The sequence below is a fragment of the Colletotrichum jinshuiense genome, chromosome 2, assembly GCF_051148585.1.
Source record: "Colletotrichum jinshuiense chromosome 2, complete sequence".
NCBI lineage: Eukaryota > Fungi > Ascomycota > Sordariomycetes > Glomerellales > Glomerellaceae > Colletotrichum > Colletotrichum jinshuiense.
Window position 1 is genome coordinate 1,237,192 of NC_139309.1, and position 26,369 is coordinate 1,263,560.

The 26,369-nt window shown below is 51.4% G+C and overlaps 6 protein-coding genes across 6 annotated transcripts; 3 read left to right on the forward strand and 3 right to left on the reverse strand.

Moving 5' to 3' along the window:
• Positions 1-870: 870 nt before the first annotated feature.
• EsH8_II_000329 (uncharacterized protein) lies at positions 871-4,443 on the reverse strand (the record flags this gene model as incomplete). The annotated part of the gene is made up of 4 exons (XM_083263627.1): positions 871-2,877; positions 2,931-3,563; positions 3,623-4,107; positions 4,167-4,443. 4 exons carry the CDS (start codon positions 4,441-4,443, stop codon positions 871-873), a joined length of 3,402 nt encoding a protein of 1,133 aa, XP_083120949.1.
• Positions 4,444-4,955: 512 nt separating this feature from the next.
• Positions 4,956-7,114, forward strand: EsH8_II_000330 (Zn(II)2Cys6 transcription factor; the record flags this gene model as incomplete). The annotated part of the gene is made up of 3 exons (XM_083263628.1): positions 4,956-5,064; positions 5,167-6,393; positions 6,447-7,114. The coding sequence occupies 3 exons, from the start codon at positions 4,956-4,958 to the stop codon at positions 7,112-7,114; spliced, it is 2,004 nt and encodes a 667-aa protein (XP_083120950.1).
• A 780-nt stretch (positions 7,115-7,894) lies between these two features.
• EsH8_II_000331 (major facilitator superfamily domain-containing protein) lies at positions 7,895-9,605 on the forward strand (the record flags this gene model as incomplete). The annotated part of the gene is made up of 4 exons (XM_083263629.1): positions 7,895-8,056; positions 8,118-8,171; positions 8,288-8,600; positions 8,671-9,605. 4 exons carry the CDS (start codon positions 7,895-7,897, stop codon positions 9,603-9,605), a joined length of 1,464 nt encoding a protein of 487 aa, XP_083120951.1.
• A 6,564-nt stretch (positions 9,606-16,169) lies between these two features.
• EsH8_II_000332 (uncharacterized protein) lies at positions 16,170-16,713 on the forward strand (the record flags this gene model as incomplete). The annotated part of the gene is made up of 2 exons (XM_083263630.1): positions 16,170-16,471; positions 16,536-16,713. The coding sequence occupies 2 exons, from the start codon at positions 16,170-16,172 to the stop codon at positions 16,711-16,713; spliced, it is 480 nt and encodes a 159-aa protein (XP_083120952.1).
• Positions 16,714-17,530: 817 nt separating this feature from the next.
• On the reverse strand, positions 17,531-18,493 carry EsH8_II_000333 (alpha/beta hydrolase; the record flags this gene model as incomplete). Its single annotated transcript, XM_083263631.1, has 1 exon — positions 17,531-18,493. One exon carries the CDS (start codon positions 18,491-18,493, stop codon positions 17,531-17,533), a length of 963 nt encoding a protein of 320 aa, XP_083120953.1.
• An 852-nt stretch (positions 18,494-19,345) lies between these two features.
• Positions 19,346-26,369, reverse strand: EsH8_II_000334 (uncharacterized protein; the record flags this gene model as incomplete). Its single annotated transcript, XM_083263632.1, has 15 exons — positions 19,346-20,024; positions 20,077-20,273; positions 20,338-20,915; positions 20,968-21,793; positions 21,897-22,589; positions 22,666-22,701; positions 22,757-22,875; positions 22,974-23,158; positions 23,514-23,625; positions 24,109-24,596; positions 24,655-24,911; positions 24,976-25,313; positions 25,516-25,664; positions 25,718-25,965; positions 26,016-26,369. The coding sequence occupies 15 exons, from the start codon at positions 26,367-26,369 to the stop codon at positions 19,346-19,348; spliced, it is 5,259 nt and encodes a 1,752-aa protein (XP_083120954.1).

Below are 26,369 nucleotides of genomic sequence, written 5' to 3' on the forward strand. Positions count from 1 at the left end.
TGAACAGAGACAGAGGACTTTTGTGTTGTTGAACTTATCGACGAGTTGATATTTCAATGAAGTGAGTGAGTCATGAGTTGATAAATGATGATCGCAGTAAAGTGAGAAACAAGTAGGGGATATGATTGATTTGTTGCCTAAGATTTGCAAGATGCAGCTATGATTCTGTAAGAGCCGCGCAGCCTCGCTGATGCTCAAACATTAATGCTGCCGCGACTTAGGTGGCTGCATCAAGGATGGTGAGGGTCGGGGAGGGAAAGCCTGGCAGCGGAACTTGGCCTTTACTGTACGGGCACTGCCTGGTGGGATAGCGAGGCCCTAGGCCCCAGAGGGAGAGAGTCTAAGCTCGATCGGGAAAGTACGCTGAAATGCTCCTATGAAAGCCATGCTACGGTTTCGGTCACGTGGTCGATCCGTCTGCTGAAGTCAAGTTTTAGGGACTCACACTGTATTCAATGCCTGAATACCCGATTACAACATGTTCCCAAAACCAGCATAAAGAAGGAATCCAGTCAGAAAATCGAAAGAAATGGTCTCAAAACTCTGCGCAATGTAGGGTTAGGTTGATGATGTGAGTGAGACCTTGTGTCGGAAACGTGCCGAAGACCCATTTGGTGCGTCTGTCAACACTGTCTCACACATAGCACCACATGTGAAAACCACCAAGAGTTCAGGTAACAAATCAGACAATCCGGCGAAGTATTTTGAAACTAGCGCGTATCTTCATTAATGCAGTCTTTCACTGAATATATTTGATAATTGAATCATCGTCTCATTATTACAACTTTCTGCCGAAATACCCGAACGCCCTATGGTGTGGTCTACAACCATAAAATGCTACGCTTGTCCCGCTCCCACGCAGTGCTGTATCTATGCAACATTCTCAATCGACCACGACTCAACAACCTCTGCGAGGGTGCTGTCACTGCCGACATTACCAGGGAAGACGACGTACGGCACCCCACGATGCCTGCTCGTCTCCTCGTCACATCTCCACAGCGGAACTCCCGGAGCAGCTTGGCCCAGGATACGCGCCCGCCTCATCTTGAGGCCCTTGGTTGCTGCGTCGGATGAAGTGATGCCACCCTTGGCAATAAGATATCTCGGCCGAACATCAATCTGCTCCACCAGCTGCACCAGGGCGCGCGCCACCTTGGATCCAATCTGCAGCGAGCTGAGCGCATCGTGCCCCTTGATCAAACCCCGCGAAGTCATGACGAGGACGTCTTCGCCGGCGGCCAACTTCTTAGCCGTCTCTGCAGCCGCATCCGCGACGACGTTCTCGGCAGCCTCGGCAGACTCGATCAGTCCGGCAACATCAAGCTCAATGACCGTCAGCTTGTCGCCTCTTCTTTCTCTGAGCACCTTGAGCTGAGCTGTTGTCTTGGGGACGTACGAGCCCGCGACAATCAGGCCACCGGGCTGCTGGGTTCCGGGCGTGGCGGTCACGCCTAGGTCTGCCATCGTCAAGGGCGGAATTCCGGTAATTCCCAGGCGAGAAGAAACGAAAGCGGCGCCGGTGCGGTACAGATACCGTCTGCCCTCCTTCTCAGCCTCGAGGAGGCCTGCAACGAACACATCCATATCGGACTCTGCGGCGGCGTTGACAATGACGACGGTGTTGGATCCAGGTGCAACCGAGAGGAGCTTCTTGGTGACACCAGCGGGACCGCCGACGCGAATGTCCTCGAGCGTGACGGAGAGGAACGAAGACTCATCGAAGCGCGATCCGCACTTCTCGAGAACGTACTTCCGCAGATTCGAGTTCTTGTATCCGAAGGTGGCATCTTGCGCGAACGGGGTTTGGCTCGCGGGGACCAAGACGTCGCCCTCCTTGACGTAATGCACGTCGTCGATGGTGTATCGCCCGCCTTGGTAGAAGAACGGAGTGATCACCCACGCATCGAACTTACCGAGCGCCTCTTCAGCAGCTTCGGGCTCCTCGGGCAGGTGGCCTCGCAGTGTCGAGTCTCCCCGAAGAACGATTTCAAACGCCTTGCCAGACTTCTCGGCCGCCTGCTTGACGTTTTGGCAAATCTCGAGGATGAGCTGTCTTGCCTCGGCGGAGGGAAGGGCTCGGGAGTTGGTCAGGATAAAGAATCCAGTCGGGTTCAAACCAAATTCGTAGTCCAGCGTCTCGGCATCCCAGACAGTCAGGACATCGATGTTGTGGCAGGTCTGCGTACCTGTTGGGTCGTCATCGAGCACCACGAGGACCGGGACTTCGCCGTTGTCGACAACCTTCCGCGTTGAGCTGATGACATCGCCCGAGTATTCCGCTGGCAGGGAGTCAATTGTCTTTTGGGCTGGGAGGGGCTCGTCCTGAGCGGGCTCCGGGACTGTGGGGGTCTCGCTCTTGGATTCCTCAGCCTTGGGGCCTGCGTTGCCCGAGACTGAAAGGCCAGTCAACTCCCACAGCCTCACAACACCGGCATCAGACTCCTTCGTCCAGCCATGAGAGGCGCCCGAGAGGTACATGTTGTGAGCTGCCGATGAGATCGGAGCGAAATATGTCAGACGCTTGGCCTCATCAAGAACGATGCCGAGATCCTTCACAAAAATAGCCAGGGCCGAGTGAGGCGTCCAGTCGGCATCCAGCATCTGGGGTACTCTGTTCTCAAACATCCAGCTCCATGCTGCCGCGCTGCCAAGGATTTCAAACGCGCGCCTTGTGTCAAGCCCCAGGCGGGTTGCGAAAGCCATAGCTTCGGCAGCGGCGGCGATGTGAACACCGGCGAGCAGCTGGTTGATGAGCTTGACGGAAGAAGCGGCGCCGACACCTCCCTGCACGTGGCAGAGGTTGCTGGAAGTTCCTGTCATGGCCAACAATGTGCCGTTGACCTTTGACAGGACAGCATCTTCACCGGAAGAGATGATCTACCAAACATTAGCCATGACTTCATCTGGGGAACCTGGAAAGGGGTACATACAGTAAGAGTTCCGTTCGCAGCGCGGACCACGCCTCCGCTAACCGGTGCATCAACCAGGCTAAGGCCTTTGCCGAGGTTAGTCAGCTTGCTCTCGAGGTCGCGGACAAAAGAGGGCGGAACGGTTGAGCTCAGAATGACGATTGCACCGTCAGGCAACGTCTCTGCGGCCTTGCCGGCACCGAAAAGAACGTCGTCGGCTTGAGCGGCGTTCTGAACCATCAGGACCAAGATGTCTGCGCCCTTGGCGGCCTCGGCAGGGCTGCTGGCCTTAAATGCCTTGCCTCCGTTGGCCACGAACTTGTCAATGGCCGGCTCGTACACATCATAGCCATGGACGGCGAACCCAGCCCGGAGAAGTGACCCTGCCATGCCCTGGCCCATTGCTCCCAAGCCCACCATGCCAATCTTGGAGATCTCCAGTGGTGTGCTGCTAGGAGTGAGCTTTTCTTGCTTGTTCAATTGAACGGCTTGGTCATTGACAGCGTTAGGGGAGCCAGGAAGGAAGACGCGGACGAGTCCGGAATCATCTTCTGCGCCGTATCCGTGGGCAGCGCCAGAAATGTACAGCTGCTCAGCTACGGACGCCAGAGGCACGGGGAACTGCAATGTCCTAGCCGTGGAAACGACAATGCCCTATTTATACTATTAGCTTCGAACTGAAAAGCAGACATCATAGATTGGAGCATTCTTACCATATCCTTGACAAAGATGTTAAGAGCGGAGTGCGGGGTCCAATCGCCATCGAGCATGTGAGGCACGCGGTTTTCGAAAGCCCAAGAGTTACCGGCGGCGTTGGTGATGATGTTGTAAACCTCACGGGTGTTGAGACCAGCCTTGGCGGCCAGACCCATCGCCTCGGATGCAGCAGCAATGTGTGTTCCAACCAGAAGCTGGTTGACCATCTTCACCTTGCTGCCCGCACCCGGTCCACCAGGGATGATGTAAAGCTTCTCCGACATGTCGCGCAGGACTTGGTCGGCGCGCTCCAGAGCTTCCGGGGCACCGGAAGCGAAAATGCTGAGAGTCCCGTCGGCTGCACGCTTCGTGCCGCCAGACACGGGACTGTCTACGATAAGGACGTCCTTGCGACCCTTCGCCGCAATCCGGGGCGACAGAGCCTCATGGTAGGTTGGAGGGACAGTAGAGCAGAGAAGTACGGTGGCATTCTCCGGTAATGCTGTGGGAGGGGTAATTAGTTGATAATCTTTCGGAACTGTATTTTGGCTGACCACTCACTTTCAAGAGCACCCGTCTCATCATTGAACAGAATGTCGTCAATTTGCTGGGCATTGACCGCCATGCAGACAAGGATGTCGCTAGTCTTGGCCACCTCCCTGGGGGAACCGCCAGCCAAACCTCCCTGGGCGACGAATTTTTCTGCGCTCGGGGGATACACATCATAGCCCTGAACTTGGTAATGCTGCTTCTTGGACAAATTACATGCCATGCCAAAGCCCATGGCACCCAGGCCAATGAAGCCGACACGGGTGGCTTCGGTGTTGTTGGAAGCCATCTTGAGTGCTGTGGTTTACCTGACTCGGTTACAAACGCTCATCCGAGGAACACAGAGCTTGGCTTAGACCGGGAATATCGGAGACCCAGTGATCTTATACCTTGCCTGCATTCCCCAGATCGGCCCATGCTCGGAAATCCTGCCGTCGGCCGGGTGTCTCGTGCGAACTTTTGGGCGAGCAGCAGTCCTGGAGTGGATTGCGGGGGACCCGGTGTCAAAGGCGTCCGTCCACCTCTTTCTCCTAGGCCGATCCAGACTGGCATGCAGCCACACTGGTTGCAGCTGGCGATAGGGAGATTGAGTGGACGCAACAAAGTTGGAGCTGGTGGAGGTTCGCCACCCCCGCACGGAGAGAAGTCCGCCCCGCTTATATACAATCAAGATGCACGTCGTCAAGCACATCTTTTCCCTCATCTCTCCCTTCGGCCATCTTTCCGCCCTTCTCTCTTGTCCACCCGTCCACCTTCCCTTACCAGCCCCAGAAATTCGCCCGGACTTCTATCCTTCAGACCATGAAACGTGCGAGAATCGATGGGCCGGACAAGACCCCGTCCTCGGCCTCGGGGGTCCTCTCCGGCCAGCAAGGCCACATGCCGAAGATTTCTCGAAAAATTCGCGCTTGTGAGTAATCTCTATGCCGGACACGAGTTCTCGTGCTAGACACGACATCCCCTGCCGTCCGATTTTGGAAAATGGATTAGCCGCTGACAGGAGAGACGGTAGGCCAGGAATGCCAGAACCGCAAGATCAAGTGTGGCATTGAGCCCGGCCAGAACCAGTGTGCCCGGTGTGCGCGCCTTGGCCTGCAGTGTGTCGTCAACAAGAGCCTTCAGACCTTGCTGGACAGCGAGAATGAGTGGAAGACCAAGATGGAGATGCAGCTCCAGACGCTCCAAGCTTCCATGATGGACGTCAGGCGGGCGCTGAACATGCCACAGCTTGTCCCTGTGCCGCCTTTCCATCACGATGGTGGCGGTATGTCCCAGAGCCCGGTGAATATGGCGGGGTCGCAAAGCAGTCCCGGGACCGGCCCCTCACCCGTTCGGCCTCCGGACGTCACGGCCATGACCCGGGAAAACTCGCCGGAGCAAACGGCGCAAGACAACGGAGACGACCAGGCTATAGTCAGTGCCCCGATGGCGAGTCTGTTCGAGGTGACAAAGCTGCGGAACATCCGAAGTGACCCGGGGGCCCGGGTCCACCTACCGTCAAGCCGGTCCCAGGAGCCCGACTTCATCGCACAGGGCAAGTTTAGTGTGGAAGAGGCTGAGCAGCTCTTCTCCACATTTCGTGGGACCCTCAACGCATACTTGTGGGGAGGCATCGCGCTAGTTCACGACAATCTGACAGCTACACGCCTATCCTCTCCCCTTCTCACGGCCGCCATCCTCGCCGTGACGGCCTTGCACGAGCAAGATGAAGGCCGGGCGTTCGACATATGCTATCCCACCTTTCTGGAGCTGGCCAGCCAGACCATGTTTGACCGATACCACAGCCTTGACGACGTCAGAGGACTGTGCATTGGTGCTTTCTGGCTCTCAGATATCAGCTGGAAAGTGTCCGGCCTTGCAGTGCGCATCGCCACCGAGCTGAACCTTCATCAGTTCTGCGCCAAGGCTCTGAATAAGGGCCCGCAACACGTCGAGAAAGCAAGACTGTGGTACCTGCTCTATGTATGCGACCATCACTTTAGCATTGCGTATGGCAGACCTCCCGTGATCAACGAAGACGCCACCATCACCCATCACGAGGCTTTCCTCCAGCTGCCCGGCATCAAGCAGGCAGACCATCGTCTCCATAGTCAGGTTGGTGTTTTTATCATTCTGAGTAGGGTTTTCCACACATTTGGCCCAGACACATCCCGGCAAGTCGCCAGGGACGAGTTTGAGGCGCTGAGACGATTCGACTCGGACCTTGGCCGTTGGAAGCTCCAATGGGAGACTCGGTTAGGTAAGACATTCCTTCCTTACTGATCCTGAGACAAGGGCTAATCTCGCCACCAGTGCCGGACAAACACATAGCAAAGTACCCTGCCAAGGGTGTCATCCTTCACTACCACTTTGCCCGTCTCCTACTGTTTTCCATCTGCCTTCGGGGGCTAAATCCTTCGAACCCATCGGACCAATACGCCATGTCTGATGAGCGCCGCGAGTTCATTAACTTAGCCATCGCAAGCGCGTCTGCTGCCTTGGAGCTGATTTTAACAGACACCGATATGCGCAGAGCAGTCATCGGCGTGCCATTGTACCTGCTGACAACCATTGCGTACGCCGCAATGTTTTTAATGAAGGTCCACGCGCAGTGGAAACCCGCTAGGCTGGATATACGTTACGACGACGTCGTCCCACTCATAGAGCGAGTCGTGCAGCTACTGGAGGAGACTAATCGTTGTGCCCGTCATGTGGCTCACTACATTGGGCGCGGCCTGAGCAACATGCTCGACAAATTCAAGGAGCGCGGTCCTCAGGAGAGGCAATACATGGCTGGTGGCCAGCCGGGCCAGCCCGGTCATCCAGGTCAACCGTTGCCTCCGGCGTGGAACGAAGGGGAGATGAGTCAAGATTGGAACCATTGGATGTTTGGCGGAGACATGATGAACAATTTTGGAGTGGGAACGGAGCAATACCCGCTCAACATGTTGGATTTGCTGAATTCGCAAATGCCCGGCTGATGTTAGCCGATAGCGTCCGGCAATCTAATGAACAACGATGAAATTTCGGACCAGCCTTGCTTTTTTCTGCATCTGATATGCAACGTTCGTGATCCTTCTCACGTGGTTGAGCATAGCATGGGGGGGTGCTTGGCGGACAACATTCCGGATGTGTACACCTCGGACAAAAGACCGCTCTTGGTGTTGCCGGCATTTGACCCCGGACACAACACCGCCCTGTGGGTTTCCTCCTTCATGCGTGGATCTTGACGTTTTCGGACCAATCATGGCTCTGCGGCCGCCCAATAGTGAAGGAACCGTGAAGGAACCGCTGAGGATGGTCCTTTGTCTAAACCCAGCCTGGCGAAGAACCACTCCCTCATGCGCAATCTAGAGCGCGGGTCCTAAGACATCCACCTCAAGCCCCCTCACCCCCTTTACGCCATAGCTCACCTCTGGATTGCCCCCTAGCTTGTTTTTACCCCATGGGGGAGAGAGGAAAGCCCGGAATGCTCCGCGCTGACACGGCACACTAGACACGAATCGTGTCTTTGTCGTTATATATCAGACGGCTTGTGAATGCCACTGTTTCTGGATTGGAAGAAGGTTTCATCCCCAACATCGCCGTCAGCCTCCGGATCTGACCTCCCCCAATTCAAATACCACCTCGTCGCTCCCCAATTGGCAGCGAGGTTGCAACACGTTTCGTCCCGACCCCGGCCTACGCAGAGCAGCTGCGGCTCAAAATATTTCGCCACCACGAGTCAAGACGACGGACGACAGACGAACGGGATCGTGAACATGAGTTTAGGGACCGAACGGAAGCACTCCCTCGAGATGAAGGAAGACAAGAACGCCAGCGTCGTCAGCGAGGCGGATGCCGAGCTCGCTGAGGCGCTCAGAAACTATGTGCCTGGCACACAGGAGGAGAAGCAGCTCGTCAGAAAGATTGACTTCTATCTGGTATGTACCACACTACACACAACGACTGCGCCATGACCACCAAGACTAACGAGGATTCAAGATGCCCATTCTCTGGATCATGTACATCCTGAACTACGTCGATCGCACCAACATCGTGAGTATTTTTCTCCTCAACCGTCATTCTTTCTCTTTCCAGTGCCGATAAGGAGGCGGCGTAAAAATTTCAAACTCTGTGAAGCACGGGCCACTGACAACGTCGGCGAACGATAGGGAAACGCCAAGATCGCAGGAATGCAGAAGGATCTCGGACTCACCGACGATGGATACGCCTGGGTCCTATCGATTTTCTTCTTCGGCTACCTCATCTGCGAGGTCCCGTCCAACATGATCCTGAGTCGCAGCCGGCCGTCCATCTTCCTCCCGGGTATTATGCTCGTCTGGGGCGCCTTGAGCGCCCTGATGTCCATCTCCAAGTCCTACGGGGCCTTGCTGGCTTTCAGATTCATCCTTGGATGTATCGAGGCTGGTTTCTTCCCCGGTGTTCTGTTCTTGCTGAGTTGCTGGTATACCAGGGCTGAGTTGGGTATGTCACGAAAACAAAACCCTAGTATCCTTCTGGATCACTCGCTTGCAGATGACTGACCATTTTACAGGCAAGCGATTCGCCATCTTCTACACTGCCGCTGTCCTCTCGGGTGCCTTTGGCGGTCTCCTCGCCGGCGCCATTACATCGAACCTCCATGATGCCCACGGTATCGCGGGATGGCGCTGGCTCTTCATTGTTGAGGGAGTTGCCACTGTCGGCGTCGCCCTCATCGCCTTCTTCATTCTCCTCGACTACCCGGCCACCGCGAAGCAGCTGACCCCCGCGCAGCGCCAGCTCGCCAGCATCCGCATCATCGCCGACGGTATCGCCTCAGGAGGACAGAACAAGAAGCGTCTCTCGCACTGGAATGCATTCATCGCGGCCGTGTCCGATCCCAGGACTTACATGTTCATCGTCCTCTTCATGCTCGACGTCGGCGCCGGCACGATTTCGTACTTCATCCCGACCATCACCCTCACCCTCGGCTACGACACTGTCACGGCGCAGTACATGACGGTCCCCATCTACGCCGTCGCATCCGTGTGCCTCAACATTATCGCGTGGAGCTCCGACAGACACGCCGAGCGCCGCTGGCACGTCGCAGCACCGCTCGCGCTAGGCTTCGCCTGCAGCGTCGTATGCGTCGTCGTGCAGACCCCCATCGTGCGTTACGTCATGATCTGCTTCATCGCCGCGGGCATCTGGTCCGCCCTGCCCCTGGTCCTCTCCTGGACTAGCGGCGTCATCAGCCTGCCGCCTGAGAAGCGCGCCATCGTCCTGGCCCTTGTCAACGCCTTTGGCAACTTTTCCAGCGTGTACGGCAGCCGCATCTGGCCGAGCAAGGATTCGCCGGCGTACCACATTGGTTTCGGTGTCACGGCCGGGTTCCTGGGCGCCGGCATGATTATTGCCGTCCTGATTCCGATTTTTGTCAAAATGGTTGACTGGAAGGGAACCAAGGCCGAGAGGGAGATTGACGCGGCGGAGACGGATGAGAACTAAATTGTGACGTGACTACGGAATGGCCCCTTTGGCCTGTGGCTAGCTCGCGAGCTTAATGATATCTTTATGGAATTATTTTAATGCATTTGCTTCTACCTATTTGGATTTCATTCTGTGAAAGCAAAACCCTCCTGGTTCCCGTTGAACAAAGTGTCTTGCTACGATGTATTTCTCGCTAAAATGGAAATCGTACGAAATACCATAAGCTACCCACAGAAAGGATTACTTGTATACCATACAAAAGGCCCGTTACCGCTGCCAAGCACTGGTTGCCTATAATTTAGGCAGGGTACTCGCCTAAATAATCCATGACCTGAGTCATATATTGAAATGCATGAGCCTGCCCCACGATGCTATGCGCTTAAGTACGTTCCGGTTTACCCGTAGGGTCGGTCCGTTTGCGTTGAATTAGAACACTAGTTACTAGGAGAAATGCACCTAGTGACTTATGAAGACCCTTGAGCTTTGAGCTTTGATGATACCTCACCACCTATCTAGGATATGCCCGGCCCGATTCAAGAAGAAAAAACCTGCCGGGCAGTACCATTCAGGAATGGCAACCATGAGCATCTAGTACATGCAAGTAAGATAGGGGGAGGCAGTGGTTCCTTTCGTCAGCACGAATCCTCCAGGAGTTTTGTGGATTATTTCCAGATAATTACTGGTCCCAAGTGGGTTCTCCTTGCAGATTGTTCCGAACGACGACGTCGCCGAGCAAATCAGATATAACGCAACGGCATTACGACAAACTATTAAACGGGCACCTTGGACCACTTCAAAATCAAAGTTCAGTTACTTTGCGAAGCATCTCCGTTACATTGCATTTCTTTTATCTGACTTGTGTGATACATGCGTGTTATTGCCGGCGCACACAGCGGCCGTACCTCGGTGCGTAGTCAAGGTATGTGGAGTGATCAAGCAACCATTTCGTCTAGAGAAAGCAAACGCCCCTCGTCTCTTATCAGCTGAGGAGTGATAAGTCCTATACCGTACAAATTAGCGACTTTGACGAATGTTTCGTCGTCCAAGCGCGCGCTAAATATCCACCTCCCGCTCTCGTGCGTCTGCAGCGCCAAGTCGCCCCAAGCACCCTCTCGTCGGACGAGGTTGCAGATACTTTCTGTCAAGGCTTCGATCGTTTTTTGTTCGTGATGGCTCACTATCAAGTAGGTTCTCGGGATCAAGCTGATGCCAGGTTGGTACAATACCCGGGGGAGTGATAGCCTCTCGCCAGTCTGCTCACGGAGACGGCCGAAGTCCAGGGGTTTGGCGCGAATATCAATGTGGCCGTTGGAGCAGCAAATCCGATCGGATGTTTGGGCTGCCAAGATTGATGCTTCGGTTGACGATGCGGCCGGTGTAATATTGGACGAAGCTGAGATGGCTGTAGGTGAGACAGGTAAAGTTGCAATGACAGATTTTGGTTTTATTGGCAAGATTCTGGTGATTTTCAACTTGAGTCGCCTGCCTGTGGCCGATGTGGGTATAGTATTCGTCATCGTTTTGAATGTCGACGCATTTGAGACGACTCGCGAGGCCTCTGGAGCAACCCGAGGGTTGGCAGTTACCGTTAAGACATGAGTTACAGTCTTGCGGTTGACATACTCTTCGTGGCCCAATGCTGCTGCCACCAACAACAATAAGACGTTGATGGTTGCATATCTAGGTATTTTCATATCGAGGGGACGTTGTGTCTCCCGGAAGAGGTGAAAAATGGAGAGAAATCTTGGCTCTTCCAAAAAAGATTTGGCGTCAAGTAGGTTGAAAGGAGTCTTAGAATCGAGTATGTGTTGAATACCTACGGGGCCTGGACTTTATAAGGCAAACATAGGTATGTTTGCACAGGTCCTTAGATCGGAAATTGGGTTCTTGTGTCTTACGGTATTCCGACTCCATCCTTAGAGTTTCACTCTGCCAAAGCCCAAATCATACCCAAGAGAGGCAATTGATCAATCACCGAATTTACCAAATTAGGAGACGGACATTACACACTGTATTCACGACCAACTTGCACTAACCCTCAAATACTATCTTTGGAGCCAATGAGCAGGCAATCTGGCCTACTCAACCATGTGAACCATAGATTTCTTTCGTGTGTATCCGAGCATAAATGGTTGTCAACTCAGCGTGACTCATACAACAAAGTTTTCAGAGACCTTGGTGGTAGGTTCAATGAGGCCATCGCTGGTACGTTACGCTAGCCCGGTTATGTGAGGCTAGAATATTAGTCACCATTAATAAAATATAACTGGCCCGCGAACTATGGTTCCTCTAATTCTCCAAGGCGATGTTTGTTATTTCAGTATATACGATCGATAACCTTTACTACTCGTCAACCACGCATATTGATGAGTTAGGCCTATCCGGTTAGCTCACGCCGGGTGGCATAGTTTGGGCAACCTTATGCATCCATGGACTATGGCATGCATTAGAGTTTGTTGCCGCCTTGGCTGCAAATTCTGACAGGTCATTAACATACCCGGAGTTGAGCCGCAAGACATCTTTCTAACCCAGTTGCACGTGCCTTCCTGGTCTTCAAATTTTGCTTTTTGCAACAAGTTCCGTCACATCTTGAACGCCAAGCGCACGATTCTCCCTCATGCTGACCTCTTTGTCTTTACGGTTATCATTATATAAATTAACCTGCAATAGTCTCGATTACTTTCCGTACAACAACTTCTTTGATACACTGCATACTGCTCGATACAATGATTTACTTTTTTGATCTGCCGCGCGAGTTGCGTGACATGATCTACGTTCGATACGTCTTGATCGACGGCGGTTATACCCTGGATTTTAACAGCAATACTCTCAAGGGTGCTGACAATAAACCTATTGATCTTAGCTTTATGCTCACTTGTAAGAGAGTTGCAGAAGAAATGAAAGGCATAGCCCTGTCCTCGAATACTCTCAATTTCTCCACATTCTACTCGGAGGAGCACAACGCTATAGCCGGCCGCTTTGGCATTATGGTCAACACTCTACACTTTCAACTTGGACATAAGATGAATAATATCCGTCCAGACACTCTTAATATCCCCGACAATATTTGGGGAGAACTTTCAGAAGCCCATCCGAGATTTTCGCCATACTTGGAGGTGGTAAGGAACCGACGCGACTTAGACTCTCAGGTTGAAAGGGACAACGTAGGGTCGCCAGGGTCCTGCGGCGAAACGCCATCGGCTTTTCGCAATTTTGTTCACCATGCTTTGCGAACGGTTATGTCACATGAACATCGCTTCGACGTCGAACAATTCGCCGAGTTTGCGAACGGCCAGGCCGATTCAGACCAAATACGACTTGAGAGCTTAGTGAATTTCAACCCCGATCTCTGGGTAATTCCAACTTTGCAAAGGCTGGAGGAGATGATATCGGAAATGGGAGGTGGGGCGGCAAAAGCTATTGCTCGCGTATGGGGTCAGGATATGCCCGGCTTCAAGGCCAGCCAAGTCAAGCACCATTATTCAGCCGCAGCTGTGGCAATCCGGTTTCTGCAATCCTTGCCAGAAGATTCCAGATCGAGCATCAGAAGCATCGTGCTGAACGAAGATCGGGCTGCCATCGCATTTTCAGAATGCCACGGCTTTGGGTTTATTCCATACTGCCAGGAAAACCCGGACCTTCGCGTAGAGCGTCGAGTCAGCATGTGGAGGACCGTCTTCCAAACGACAACTGCCAATAAATATGGTTATGTCATGCCTCCATTCGAGGGTCAATCTTTGGAAGCGAACGAAATTTCTCACTCCGTGGCGGTCTGGATTACAGAAGCTTTGGAACTCAAGGCTGCTGGAATGCCACGAGGTTCGTTTACATTAACTTTCGACGGGGACTGGGCTTGCTCGGAAATCTTCCAAGCAGTGATACATCGCGATGCTGCGTGGCAAACAGCTATCGACATTTGTTTACAGCGGGGGATTCTTCCGCCTCTGTCCTGGGACCTAAGGCGAAGAGATCCGAGGAATCATTTAAGATTCAATGACGAGTTCTACCAGCAAAACAACAGATGGTATTTGTTTGAAGCCTTCCCGCAAGCAATACAGGATATTTTGGCTGGAACCTCCATTATAAAATGTAACTTTGGGCTGGGCGAGGCTTGGGACGTGGAACGACTGATCGAGGAGAACAAGGGATTTACCTTGGATGAATGGAAAGCGGCCTGGTTCGTACGTGAAAAACAGACATTCGAGCCTGATCCATTCTCGCCGAGCTGGGTGCAGCTCCTGTGCGACAATAGTTCGGAGACTATACTGCCTCTTTCGGACTGGGATCCCTTTGATTAACCTGCAAAACCCAATGCGTTTGATGGATAAAATTACTTCCGAATGACGTTGTCTTGCCCTACTACTAGTATATAGTTTGAATCATGCTTAATACACAGCTAGTCTACTGATTGAATTATCTCATTAAGAGTTTCCTGGCCATTCTATCCGGCTAGTGTCGCCTTTGCTCCAGTAGCCTTTGCCGCCCTTCTGCCAAATCTTGGATCGCTCGTCAAATGATTCCTGCATTTCCTCAAATTCTTCTGAGGTAGGATTGTGCCTTTGGTCGCCCTGATCCGAATCAGATTGAAATATTTCCAGCAAATGATGCTTTTGTATACGGTCCCAGTCCCAGAAGACGTAGGCTCGATCCCGAAGCCAACCGTTATGGTCAAGCATAAACCATGCTCCTTTTGGTAAATGTTTATGCGCGGCGTACCAAGCCTCATAAGGCCCTTCATCTATACCATCGCCGCTAGAGTGACAGGGCAAACCTGAGACTATTTGTTCTCTTGTGTGATCTTCTAAAACAACTTCTTCCTCGGAAAAGGCATCGAGTGCGTTGGCGAGTGCCCCAGGCAGATTAGCCCAGCCGATGCTATTGCTTGACATCAATAAATCTTGCTTCGCATGGTCAGTATTCTCATTGATCAGGCGGTGCAGGAAGTTGACACCCTGGGAAAGCTACATTTTAAGGTTAAATATACATCAATAAACCGTAATGCGAGTTTTGGAGATTTAGCACTCACCCAAATCTGCCTTGAGATATTCAGTTCCCCAGATGTGAGATAATCAATGGACATTTCCCCAAAATAGATGTCATGTGCAAGGATGTTATAGGATGCTATCGACGATTGTAAGTATTTATTGACAGAAAGAGGATGAGACTAACCTTCAGCAAGCTTTGCTTCTAAAAAGTCGTGCGCACACCCAAGTTGCTCATTTTCCCATGGTGGATGCTGTGAGAAAAACCAGTCGTTCATAGTCTCCTCGAACGGGCTGGCAACTTCATCTGTATTACCTCGGAATAGGGAGTAGAATAACTCTACACGGTAAAATGCACGACAGAAGCGAAAATTCTCCTCGGGTGACAAAGTCACGGCCGTGGAAGCACTGTTCGAGTCGTCCTGGTAAAGACGAGTCCAAGCCTCGGAAGCAAATCCAGTTGCTAAGCTTTGAATGACCTCTTGTGTATGGGACATCTGGTGTAGGAGAGATATCGGTAGCGACGACAATCGAGCGGTAAATGCCCCTGGCTCGCTGTAAAGCGCGTCAAGCAACTCACGAACCGAGTCAGGGTCTCGAGGATGAGATAAGCGCGCCGCTTCGATCACAGACACAGAATATGGGAGAAGTTCAGGCGTTATTTGTCGCAAGATAACTGATGATTTAATCCCATGGCTTTGCTTGAATGACGTGTAGATGTGGCGACAGGACATTAAAGCCGAGGTGAGGGAACGGAGGTCATCGAGACTTCGTAAGATGGAGGCCACTAGCTCGCACGGAATTTCTGTAATGAGAGGCATATTGAGTGTTTGCACCAATGTTTTTTTTCGTCGGAAGTATATGACGAGCGGTACCGTGGAGTAGTTGAGAAGAAAGCTTCAAAGTCAAGGGCTTCAGGTGCGACAAGATGTAATTGAGGGGGTGGTGCCAGATAGTACGCGCCCCCTCTGGACCCGCCCCCGCACTTTCTCTCGGCCGCCTTCCGGAGGCTCCAACGCTTCACATAAATCATCAAAATCAGGCTCTCTCTCTTATCTGCTCAAGCGCCAATATTGCCTGATTTCTTTACCCGCAAGATAAGTTGGCCAATTATAACCCCCTCTCAACCGCTATGAATAGTTCCAGCCAGACCCCATTCAACACCCCTATTGGATGGTAGTCGCCACGGGCGCTTCTCGAGTTCACATGATTGGCTCAACGATGCAGAGTGCAAATTAAGGACGTTTCACCTAGGCGTCGGTAACGAATTGATAGCTAGAAATGAGTGGTTATGCGCCCGATTGCCTTTCACGCTCTGCGTGGACGTTGGAGAGGCCAAACCTGTAGCCTGTTGGTGACAGTCGTGGCACTCATGGTATAAGCTGATGCCTATATACAATCCAAGTGTCTCCTTATTCAGTATTGTATTTTATCAAGGTTTTCTTTACTATCGTTTGTGGCAGATACGTTTCGTTGCAGACGAGGCTATTGTTTGATCCTTTGGATTTTGTGTAACTCAGAGACAGGATTCAGTACACACCCCAACGCCGAATCTGTTTCTACATCTTTTACAACTCCAACACATCAGCCTGTCATCATCATGCCAACTCCGGATCCGGCTGTAGTGACCGAGTTACAGCGGAAGTTTTCAGGCCTCGACGAACAAGCAAACTACATCGCGGGATCTCGAATTCATGACAAGTATACGAACTATAAGGCAGCTGATAAGACGGCCGGGAAAGCAAGCACGGAATACAAGACAACAGCTTCTAAGTTGAAGCAAAAGCCACCTGGGCCATCTGACAATCCAGTCAGCGGCCCTGTCAGGAATGCATACTTCGACTTGGCAGGACACCAAACACTGAAGCCTTTGGCTGCCACGGCATCTTTTACTTCAAAATTGTAATTGTACTTGGATATCATGCTGATCTACTTCTTGTTGCTAACATCCATGTCTTACTAACAGCCATGCTGATCGTCGTGACTCATTCAACAATAAGTACAAAGAGGTCCTAGAAGCGAAGATGGAGTACAAGCAGCATGTACAAGCAGCAAATGCTGCCCACAATAGTTCGAATACCTTCCAAAAGTATCAGGAGACACACCATAAACATATACAAAAACTACAAAAAAGTGACGGTTGAAAGAAGGGATGGGTTATGACATGTACATTTTGGGAAAAGGAGTCTGAGACTGAATTCTGGATAGATATTTCACCCCTGTGTTTGATGTGGAAACCAAGGAGGAACCCAGGACAACCACAGGAGAGATTTGATAGATATTGGCAGATTGACGATACCGGATGAAGAAAGCGCGCTGCAATGAAGTAACATATGGCAACTTGGAATTATTCGCAGGTCGTCCTGTGCTCTACGAACATCTTTCCATGTATGCTAATCTGCTACAACTCGCACTCAGCGTGTCCCAACACTTTTGTGCGACCATTTTTGAAGCATGTGATCAAATTTTAAGTCTTCTAAAAGAAAATCACATCAGTAAAACAGTTCCACAGAGATACACTGCACAGACTCATGAAAGAGGTAACCTCTTCCTATTCTCAATAGGAAAAGTAAAATAAGATCAGAAGAGCTGTATTTTTTCTGCGCTGAGTTTACTTGAATTGAGGGATTTCGAAAACTAAATCCCACAAGCAAAAACACCTGGAAGTATAGTACCAAGCCCCTCTCAGCTACATCAACCCACCCGGCTGTGTGTTCTAGTGGATTATGATTTCTCGTTCACAAGCATGTGTTCTTGATCCCGAGAAGGTCGCAGGTTCGAGCCCTGCCACGGTCATAGTCATTATATTCTCTTTTTTTTTTGTTTTTTTTTTTGGAATATTTCTATCTTCATGATTAGAGCCCGTCCCTGTAGGAATGAGTTGTCTAGGCTTCTATTACCAACCTCGAATTTGAACATCAAAATCTAGTCATATTTTGAATACTGATAGCTCTACTGCTACTACAGGCTTTTCGCCGCCCTCAGTCTATTCTCTCTCGCCCGTTTTGTGACCTCGGCCGCGGGAGCAAACAGATCAAATATGTGCGGAAGCCCCGGGTAAACGTGCAACTCCATCTGCACGTTCGCCAATGCGAGCTTGCTTGCAAAAGCTACCGCCTCAGCACAGAACAGATCCACTCCACCAACGTCGATGTACGTAGACGGGAGGTCCGTTACATTACTCGCTCTCGCCGGGGCCGCATACGTGGCCACGTCGGGGCCTCCGGGGTTGCCGTCGCCCAAGTATGCGCTCCAACCAATTTGATTCGACTTGTCCGTCCATGTAAGAAACTTGGATAAGGGGTTATCGGCCTCAACCCTAGTCCTATCGTCGAGCATCGGATAAATGAGAATTTGCTTCGCCAACGGCGGCGACAAGCCCCGATCCCGGGCCATCATGCTAGCCCCCACCGCGATTCCACCACCGGCGCTCAGCGCATAGAATCCGAGCCGCGAAGCGTCAATATTGAGACCGCCTGCATTTTTGTTGAGCCATTTGAGAGCCGCGTAGCAATCTTCAGCAGGCGCTGGATATGGGAACTCCGGTGCCAGGCGATACTCAACGGCAAACATCTGGACCCCAAAGTCCAAGGCGGCCGTTGCAGCCAGCGGGCGACTGTACGGATCTATCTTCCCGCCCACCAAACCCCCTCCGTGGACGTAGATAAATGCCGGCTGCTTGCTGTTGGTTTCCATTTCTTTCGTTCCGTATTGGTATAGAGCGATAGTCTCGCCGTCGAAGGATGTAACTTCATGCTTGGTCTCAATGATGTGTTCCGGTAATGTCCCATTGAGAATCGCAGAGAGCCCTGCGTTAACGCTCTCGCGAAGTTCGAACGCATTGGTTGGCCCTCTGGGCGGCCGGATAGCGAGTATGGGGCCGGCGACGGCCCAGAATTCCGCATCAAATTTGAGACCTGGCATTTTCTGCGTATTCTTTGAGTAGTAGAGAATAGACAGAATCCCGACAACCAACCCGAGAAGTGAAAAAGCTGGACCCATGGTGTCACTTTATGTGCTGGCGACGTTCTCCGTAGTTTGGAAGAGGGTTGTTTCGAATTGTTCTAGATTAAGCGTGGGGATGCGAGCATTATACCCACTCAGTTCATGGGTTAAAGCAGGGGGCTAACGTTCACGCCATGCAACACCAGAGCAAGTAGCCTGAAGAAACATCGGATGATGATTGGTTTCAAGTTTCAAATCGTGACGGGCCGTTGATTCCAATTCGTCCGAGCGATACGAACACCTCTTTAGTCTAGAAGCCATCGGGGCTAGAGCGAAATCCTCCGAGCGCATGACCACAGAAGTCGGGTCACTTTCCATCGGATCTTTGCTTTAAAGAACAGTTCCATTTCATGCAATTGATTTCAGTCTTTCCAGGGCTGGCACATGATTATGTGTTCCTGTTGTGTGCTGTGCTGTCATTCCGGATCGCTCTTATCCTTTGTAAGCATGTTGAGTCATGTAGAGCCATGATCCGTAACTGTAACAGCCTTCCCTCAACGAGGCAATTAGCTCAAATGACGCATAATAATGGAACCAAAAAAATTCACTATATGTTAAAAGATGCTTTTTGAATAAATCTGATTGCTTAGATACTTCTGGACTGGCGTAGAACTGGAATGAAAGGTGATGGGCAAACAAATTTAAGATTTATACGAAATACTTTTGATGTTTCAGTCTAATATCCTATCTCTGATAGGCCAACACCTGATGATGATCTATAAGCTAGAGGGAAATGATTAAAATATGAGAAGACACCCCGAAGGGCTTGGCTTAGTCGAAAACGTCGGTGGCATATCGTTCGTTCCGGATGCCGTTGAACCATTCCTCCAGCTCCTCCTCGGTCATCCTTTTTCCGTCATCTCGCTCACTCTTTTCGCTGGCGGCGCGCAGAAGAACCTCTTTTGCTCCCTCGGCTATCTTGTTTGAACCACAAACGTACACTCTAGCCCCTTGGTCCCAGAGGCCATACAGCATCTCTCGCTCTTGCCAGATGCGATCTTGAATGTACTTGCAACCGTTCGAAGCTTCGGGCTTACGGCTGTATGACCTGTACATCTTTACAGCTCCAGCAGCTTCCCACTTATCGAACTCTTCGCGGTAAAGGTCATCCGCTGAAGGGTCGCGGCACCCGAAGAAAAGGACGGCGGGAGCGAGTGTTCGGCCATTGCTTAAGAGAGTTGCTCTCTCCTGGATGAAGGCGCGAAATGGAGCCAGACCTGTACCCGCTGCCATACATAGGACTGGAGTATTTTCCACGTCGATGGGCAACTTGAAGCCACCTTGTGCGGCACGAATTGCGATCTGCAGTCTGTCCCCGGCAGTGAGGGTTGAAAGATAGGACGAAGTCACCCCAATATGCCGACCTTGTCCTGACATAGCGGGCTCATCGAGGACTCCGTACGTAAGAGTGGCAACGCCAGGGTCCGCAAGTGGCGAGGATGAAATTGAGCTTAGGATAATGGTGAGTATAAACTTGGTAGACGGATAGGTACTGCACTTACTACTGACGTACGCGCATGGGTGGTAGCATGAGCAGGAAATGATTAAAAGGGATACTCAAAGTGGGGAAGTTCTCAGCAATATCAAGGATTGAAAGCCTCTTGCTCTTGATATCGGTCTCAAAGCCGTCGGTTGCTAGGTATTGAAGTTTGCGTCTGACTTCCTCATCTTTGGCAAGCTGCGATAGACCGGAGATGTTCTATTCACAGATCATTAGCGACATTCGTGATATTGACAGTTAACTCAAGGATATTTAATCATACCCTCTTTGAAGCCGTTTGGCATAGCTCAACATAGGAGCTCAAAACGTCTGAGACAGGAATGCTGGTGTTAGTTGGCAAAGTTGTGGGCCCAGAGGCTTGAATGGTGACATGCGAGTCCCAAGTCAGATGGAAGCGTCGCATAACCCGCGCGACTGTGTCCTTGGGATTATGGGGAAGGACAGCCATGTAGTCACCGGCCGAGTATCTCATGTCTGTTGGAAGTTGCACTTTGATGTGCCTCTTGGCCGGACCCACATTGCCTTGAGTGAGCGAGCGAGATTCGAGTACAAGCGCGTCTTTGACATCCTGGCGCAGGGTCGAGGTTCTCGGTGTGGAAAACGAAACGGAAAGACCGGCTTCAGGTATGCTGCTTTCATCTCCCTCAGTCCCACCGCCGAATTGCTTAACGAGGGCAGGCCACAGAAGCTCGTCCTCCCAGACCTCGAAGTCTGAAAACATGTCTCTGTCCTTGGCATCTGTTGTGGCTAGTGGGATGATTCGGTGGGCCCCATGTTCCTCAAGTGCAGTATTGACAAGCTTTGGGATCCGCTGGTGCGTCTTCACCCAGTCGGCGTGACCTGTGCACATGTTAGAAAATCCTTTCTACGATGGAACTCCATCATAACTAACCGCAGCCGTAAACAGCATATGAAACATTCTGAAGCTCATTGCTCTTCAGGTTTGTCAGCCAGTCGACGAAGAGAGCAGCATTGTGCGGTGGCTGGCCTTCATAAGAAGAGGTGATAATGATGACCGGCCGGTCAGTAGGAAGCGATTCACGGGCAGTATCGAGAGAGTCGACCGTTGCGGTGAATCCATGTGCCGCGGCGTCGCTGGCAAGTCTCTGTGCCATGAATTCGCAAGTACCAGAGTTGGAGCCGTAGTATACAGCCAAGCCGACACTTTTCTGTGCTCCTTTTGATCGATCGGGTTCATTGGTAGTCTCTTGGGCGTTTGGCACAGGCTGAGAAGGTGAGCGCCCGGTAAATGACCCAGCCATACGAGCCTCAAGGATAGCAGGGGTTAATCCCTCTCTCAGGATAGCCCGGATATAAAAGTCCTTGGGTTTGATGGTGAGCGTCTGTGAAATCTTCAGGTCGTAGTTGGGATTATGCATGACGAAGTTGAAGTTTTGCATCAGTAAAGCGAGGGCAAGCACCATTTCCTGCCAGGCAAAGGCTCGACCGATGCAACCACGCATTCCCGTGCCGAAGGGGCTCCAGCAGTTCGGGAATTCCTTCATCAGGCGATTGAAGTTATCTTCCATCATTCTTTCGGGTTTGAACTCTTCGGCATCCTCTCCAAACACCTTCGGATCGAGATGCGATTTGGCCAAGAAACAGACAATCTGATCTCCGGCCCTGACAGGATATTTGCCACCAACGATCTCTTCTTTGATGACTTCCCTAGCGAATCCAGGGATAGGAGCACTATGTCGCAGTACTTCCCTAATGACCTAAGATTCAAGTCAGTATCATAATGAACCGTAGACGTGGTTGTCCCCGGAATGGGAGGGAAGCTCGAGAAACGTCGAACAAGATATCGAATGTCAGACTTACCGCACTCAAATACTTTAGCTTGCTGACATGCTCTACAAGAAGAGGACCATCGCCTGCTATGTTGTCGATTTCTTCTTGCACCTTTCTGTAGACTTCCGGTTTCTTAAGCAGCCAGTACATAGTGAAGGTAAAGGTCGCTGCAGTAGTCTCGTGGCCAGCAACAAGGAAGGTGATTAGGTTGTCGATGATGCTATCATCCGTCATCTTGCGTCCTGTGACAGTGTCCACGGTGTTCAGCATGGCCGTCAACAGGTCTTTCCGTCCGCCTGCGTTCTTTGTATCCTTCCTCCTAGCGTCCAATACTTCTCTCGCGGTCGACCGTAATAACTTGATGTTTGCCTTGTACTTTCGATCTTGCCTCTTGTAGAAGACTGGAGGCAACACGCGGAGAGTTTTGTCACCAGCCTCCTTCAAAACGGCGTACATGGCTGTGATGAAGGGATGCGTATCTTCGCGATAGTACGAGTTGAACCTGTAGCCCATCGAACACAAGGCGACAGTGTCCATAGTGAGTCTCGTCATGTCTTCGCCGATGTGGATTGGCGTCGAGGACCCATGGCGAGCCCATTTTAAAGCGAGCTGTGCTGCCAGATCGTGCATGTCATCGAACATTCCTCTAATGGCTAGAGGGCCAAATGCCGACATCAAGACTCGGTGCGCAACGCCCCAGTTCTCTTCCTCTACACCTTTGGACTGCCACAAAAACGAGAGTTAGATATCTGCACTGGATCAAGGGTACAGATGTAGACTGAGGGCTTAGTAGACTCACGGTAAAGAGGCCATCATGTACTGCATCGCGTAGCTCCTGTGTTGAGGCATTAGTAGCGGCTTCTATGCCATATTTTAGGTGAAGGACTAACTGTGAGCTCCCCGTCGATCGACTTCTTGAACCTTTTGTCGTCGCAAACCTCATTGACTAAATCATGTGTGTTTACGAACACCAACTTCTGGCCAAGGAGATGCAACCGATAAATGGGACCTGAAATGTGCGGTCAGTGTCGGCCGACTCCTAATCTCCTCTCTGGAGCTATATTTTACTTGGGCGCGTCGAGACATTGAAGATTGAATGTTACTCACCATATTTGTTCGCAAGATGTACGAATGACCCCAAGGGGTATTCCTGGTCTATTTCAGTCACGTGGCCCAAGACCGGGACTCGGGGCGGTTCCGGAATCTCAACGACTTGGCCCGGCATGTCGAAAGTATTTTTCGAAGCTCTGCGGGACAGGCTGAAGATTCGTTTTCGATTCTCGTGGCGGAGACTAGCAGAGTCGTTGATGGTAGAAGCTTTTGATTTCGAGATTGATGACATGATGGGCTAAAGTCAATCCGCGAGGCGTCGCAGATTATATATGTCCGGAAAAGCACGGTTTCCAAGTCTCCGTTTATTTCGGTGACTGATGCCGGGCCCAGTTGCAATTACGGCCGTTGCTGGAGCCTGCCAAATTGTCGATCCTTTTTGTCCTCGGGCTATGAATTCGATGTGTAGAAGGGACTATTGCCTACGCGGATTGAATTAAAGATTTGAAGTCAAGACCACGCCCCCCCCCCCCCCCCATGGCAGTCATGCCATACTCGTCATCCAAATCCGCGGACGCCGTGGGTGGGTCCACTTACCGGTCCGTGTCCTGTGCACTGAGGCCCCTGCCCGGGTCTCCGCGGGTGTGCGGTCTCCAAATTTCAGGAGGCTGTGCTTCATCGTATTGTTTACGCATCTTAGGCTGCGGCGCTACGCGTCTTACACCAATTCCTCCAGTCATGAAAAGCTATCTTTACCTCGCACTAAAACCTCCCCAGAGACTACTGTTGCCGGATTGAATCGCCATTTAACGATTGCGATAAGGGGGGGAATCGTTTGAACACAACAGCCGCAGCCGCCTTTTGAACACACAGCGTTCGCTTACGGCATCGGACCAGCCTCTGTTTCATCCTCTAGGCTGCGTAAGGTGCCGTCAAACCTTATAAGTTGAAACCTGTCAAAGACAACCCCTATATTTCCGGCACTGGCGCCAGCGACATGACCAAGCTTTGAACCGAAAACCTCTGCAAAGTCATGCATCCCGAATTTCACGTCTCTGTAAATGACCTGTTTACATTCCTGGCTACATTCTGTCGTCTTGGAAGTTCGCTAATTCTCAAAGGCTTGCAGTCAATAAATCTCCATGTCTCCATCCGTTCGCAACATGGGGCTCTGGGGTTCGCCGGTACGCACGTGGCATGATGCCCTCGAGAACCCCTTTGATTTGCAATGCAATCACCTTTGAGAACCACCGATGCTGGGCAGTGCCGCCCGCAAAGATCCACAGGTTATCCACACCAGGGTGCAGCTTCCAAAGTCCCCGGATCTCACCTTCGGCATCCACCCCCCAAGTCGGCTCCAGTTTGCTCGCTACAGCTTCAGCCCCATCTCCAAGAACGTCTCGCAAATTCTTTCTGGCATCAAGATTGCCAAACCCAGTGCACCATATGATGGCATCTGTTGCCAACTTGCTGCCATCGGACAACTCCAAGCCGTCGGCTGTGTACGCTTTGGGAACTACCCCGGAGCGAATGCCTACTTGGCGTGTTGTGATAAGTTCCATGCCTTTGCCCATATCGACATAGTGCCCGCCACAACGGTCGAAGAGATTGATGAGCAGGTCACCGGTCGAAGAGTCGCGCACCTGAAGTCCCGCTCTCCTTGCCTCGTCGTACCGATTTCTAATTATGCTCGCTTTAGTAAATCTTCGTGGGATTTGTACAAGATGTTTTATCTTACGGCTCGTTCTTGGCCTGCATGCTATGGACCGTTCTGAGGAGAGGCCCGCTGACTGCCAATGGCGCTCCATTGACCATTGCATCAACATCTTCGGTTGGGCTGGTGTTATAAGCACCGAGCCCCAATGGGTGCGCGAAGTACGACATAGGCACGACGTAGGTCTCTGATCGCTGGATCATTGTTGTCTTGAGACCAGCGTCATGGCAGTCCACCAAGATGTCGAATGCAGTATTTGCAGATCCGATTACAATTGCAGACTTGCCGAGTTACTCATCAGCAAAAAAACGCTTTGTTACCGGCAATCCAGGAAAATCAACTCACCTGTGCGCCACTTGCTACCAGCTTCTTGGCGTTATGATAATCCACCGAGTGAACGGTGGGGCCTTTGAAGAGTTGGCGGCCGGGGAGATCTGGCAGCGGAGCGGCCCCGGAAAACCCAGCTCCAGTTGCAAGAATAACACACTTGCATGAAAGGTTCCGTTCTTGACCTCTGGAATTTAACTTGAAATTCCAGGACCTGGTGTCCGCATCATACGTGGTAGCGGTGACCGTAGTGCTGTGAAGCACGCGGCGGTCCAGATCAAACTCGTGGGCGAATGCTTGGATCTGGGCGGCTAGCTGGTCCCGAGTCAAACCATCATTTGAAGCTTGAGGATATGCTTCATAAATACTCAAGTCAGCTTCAATCAAATAACACCCAGCTGAGAGGGGAGGGACAAGGCCTGTGGGCTTTTCCCTGGGATATTGGAGGATAGAAGAAAGGGGATGGAGAGAACATTAACCACTCAGGACTAGGGTTGAGAATTTCCCCAAGACAAAGTTACTTGAATCCAAGGGGGAAAATGGCATATCGCCACTTACAGATATATGGAGTCTCGCAGAAGGATTTGTAGACGTGAAATCGCATGCAGTCGTATCGCAAAGCCCAGTTATCACCCACTCTCTCGTTGCGGTCAATCACAACGTAATCAACGTCTAAGGCCTTCAGGCGCCCTGCCAGTAGCAACCCTCTATGGGAGAGAGTTAGACAGCGATCCTTTATACACAGGAAGGTGAAACTTACGCATTGCCACCTCCTATAATAAGAACATCGGTAGAGATGTTGATATCTTCAGCTATAGCGCTAGAGGGCAGCCTGAGGAGACTCTCGTCCTCTGGGTGGTCTTCAAAATCGGAAAGCCAAGTGGTCATAGACCAGATTTTCCAATTAATGTATCCTGAATCATCACTTTCTGGAACGAGCATCATCTTTCCGCGGCACAAAGCCTTTGGAGACGCTGTTCTGAAATAGAAGTTGCAATCAAGCCATTTCTGTAATCCCGTCAGTATTATGATCTATAGTGAAATAGGGCGAAGCGTACCAGATCATCAGTTGCTGTCACAATCTTTACTTCATCAAACTGAAAATTTTGAACTTTGCGCAAGTCATGAAGTTCTGAAAGAGCGGAAGCAATGGTATCACGGCCTTTGAACGACCTAAGATGGGCCGTCAAAGCGAGGGTATCCTTCCAATGAGATGATTGAACGGCAAAAAGACCTCTAACGGCTTGGTAATCTTTTTGTTGTAGGGCTGCTGAGAGCTCGGCGACAACATCTCTTGCTGCCTTTGGTGCATCGAATGTGTCCCAACAGGTAAGTATCTTTGTTGTTTCTGGGAGGGTTTCGTAGATTTCGGTCTTGATATCGACCTTAGGAGGATAGTCTGGCAACTCCAT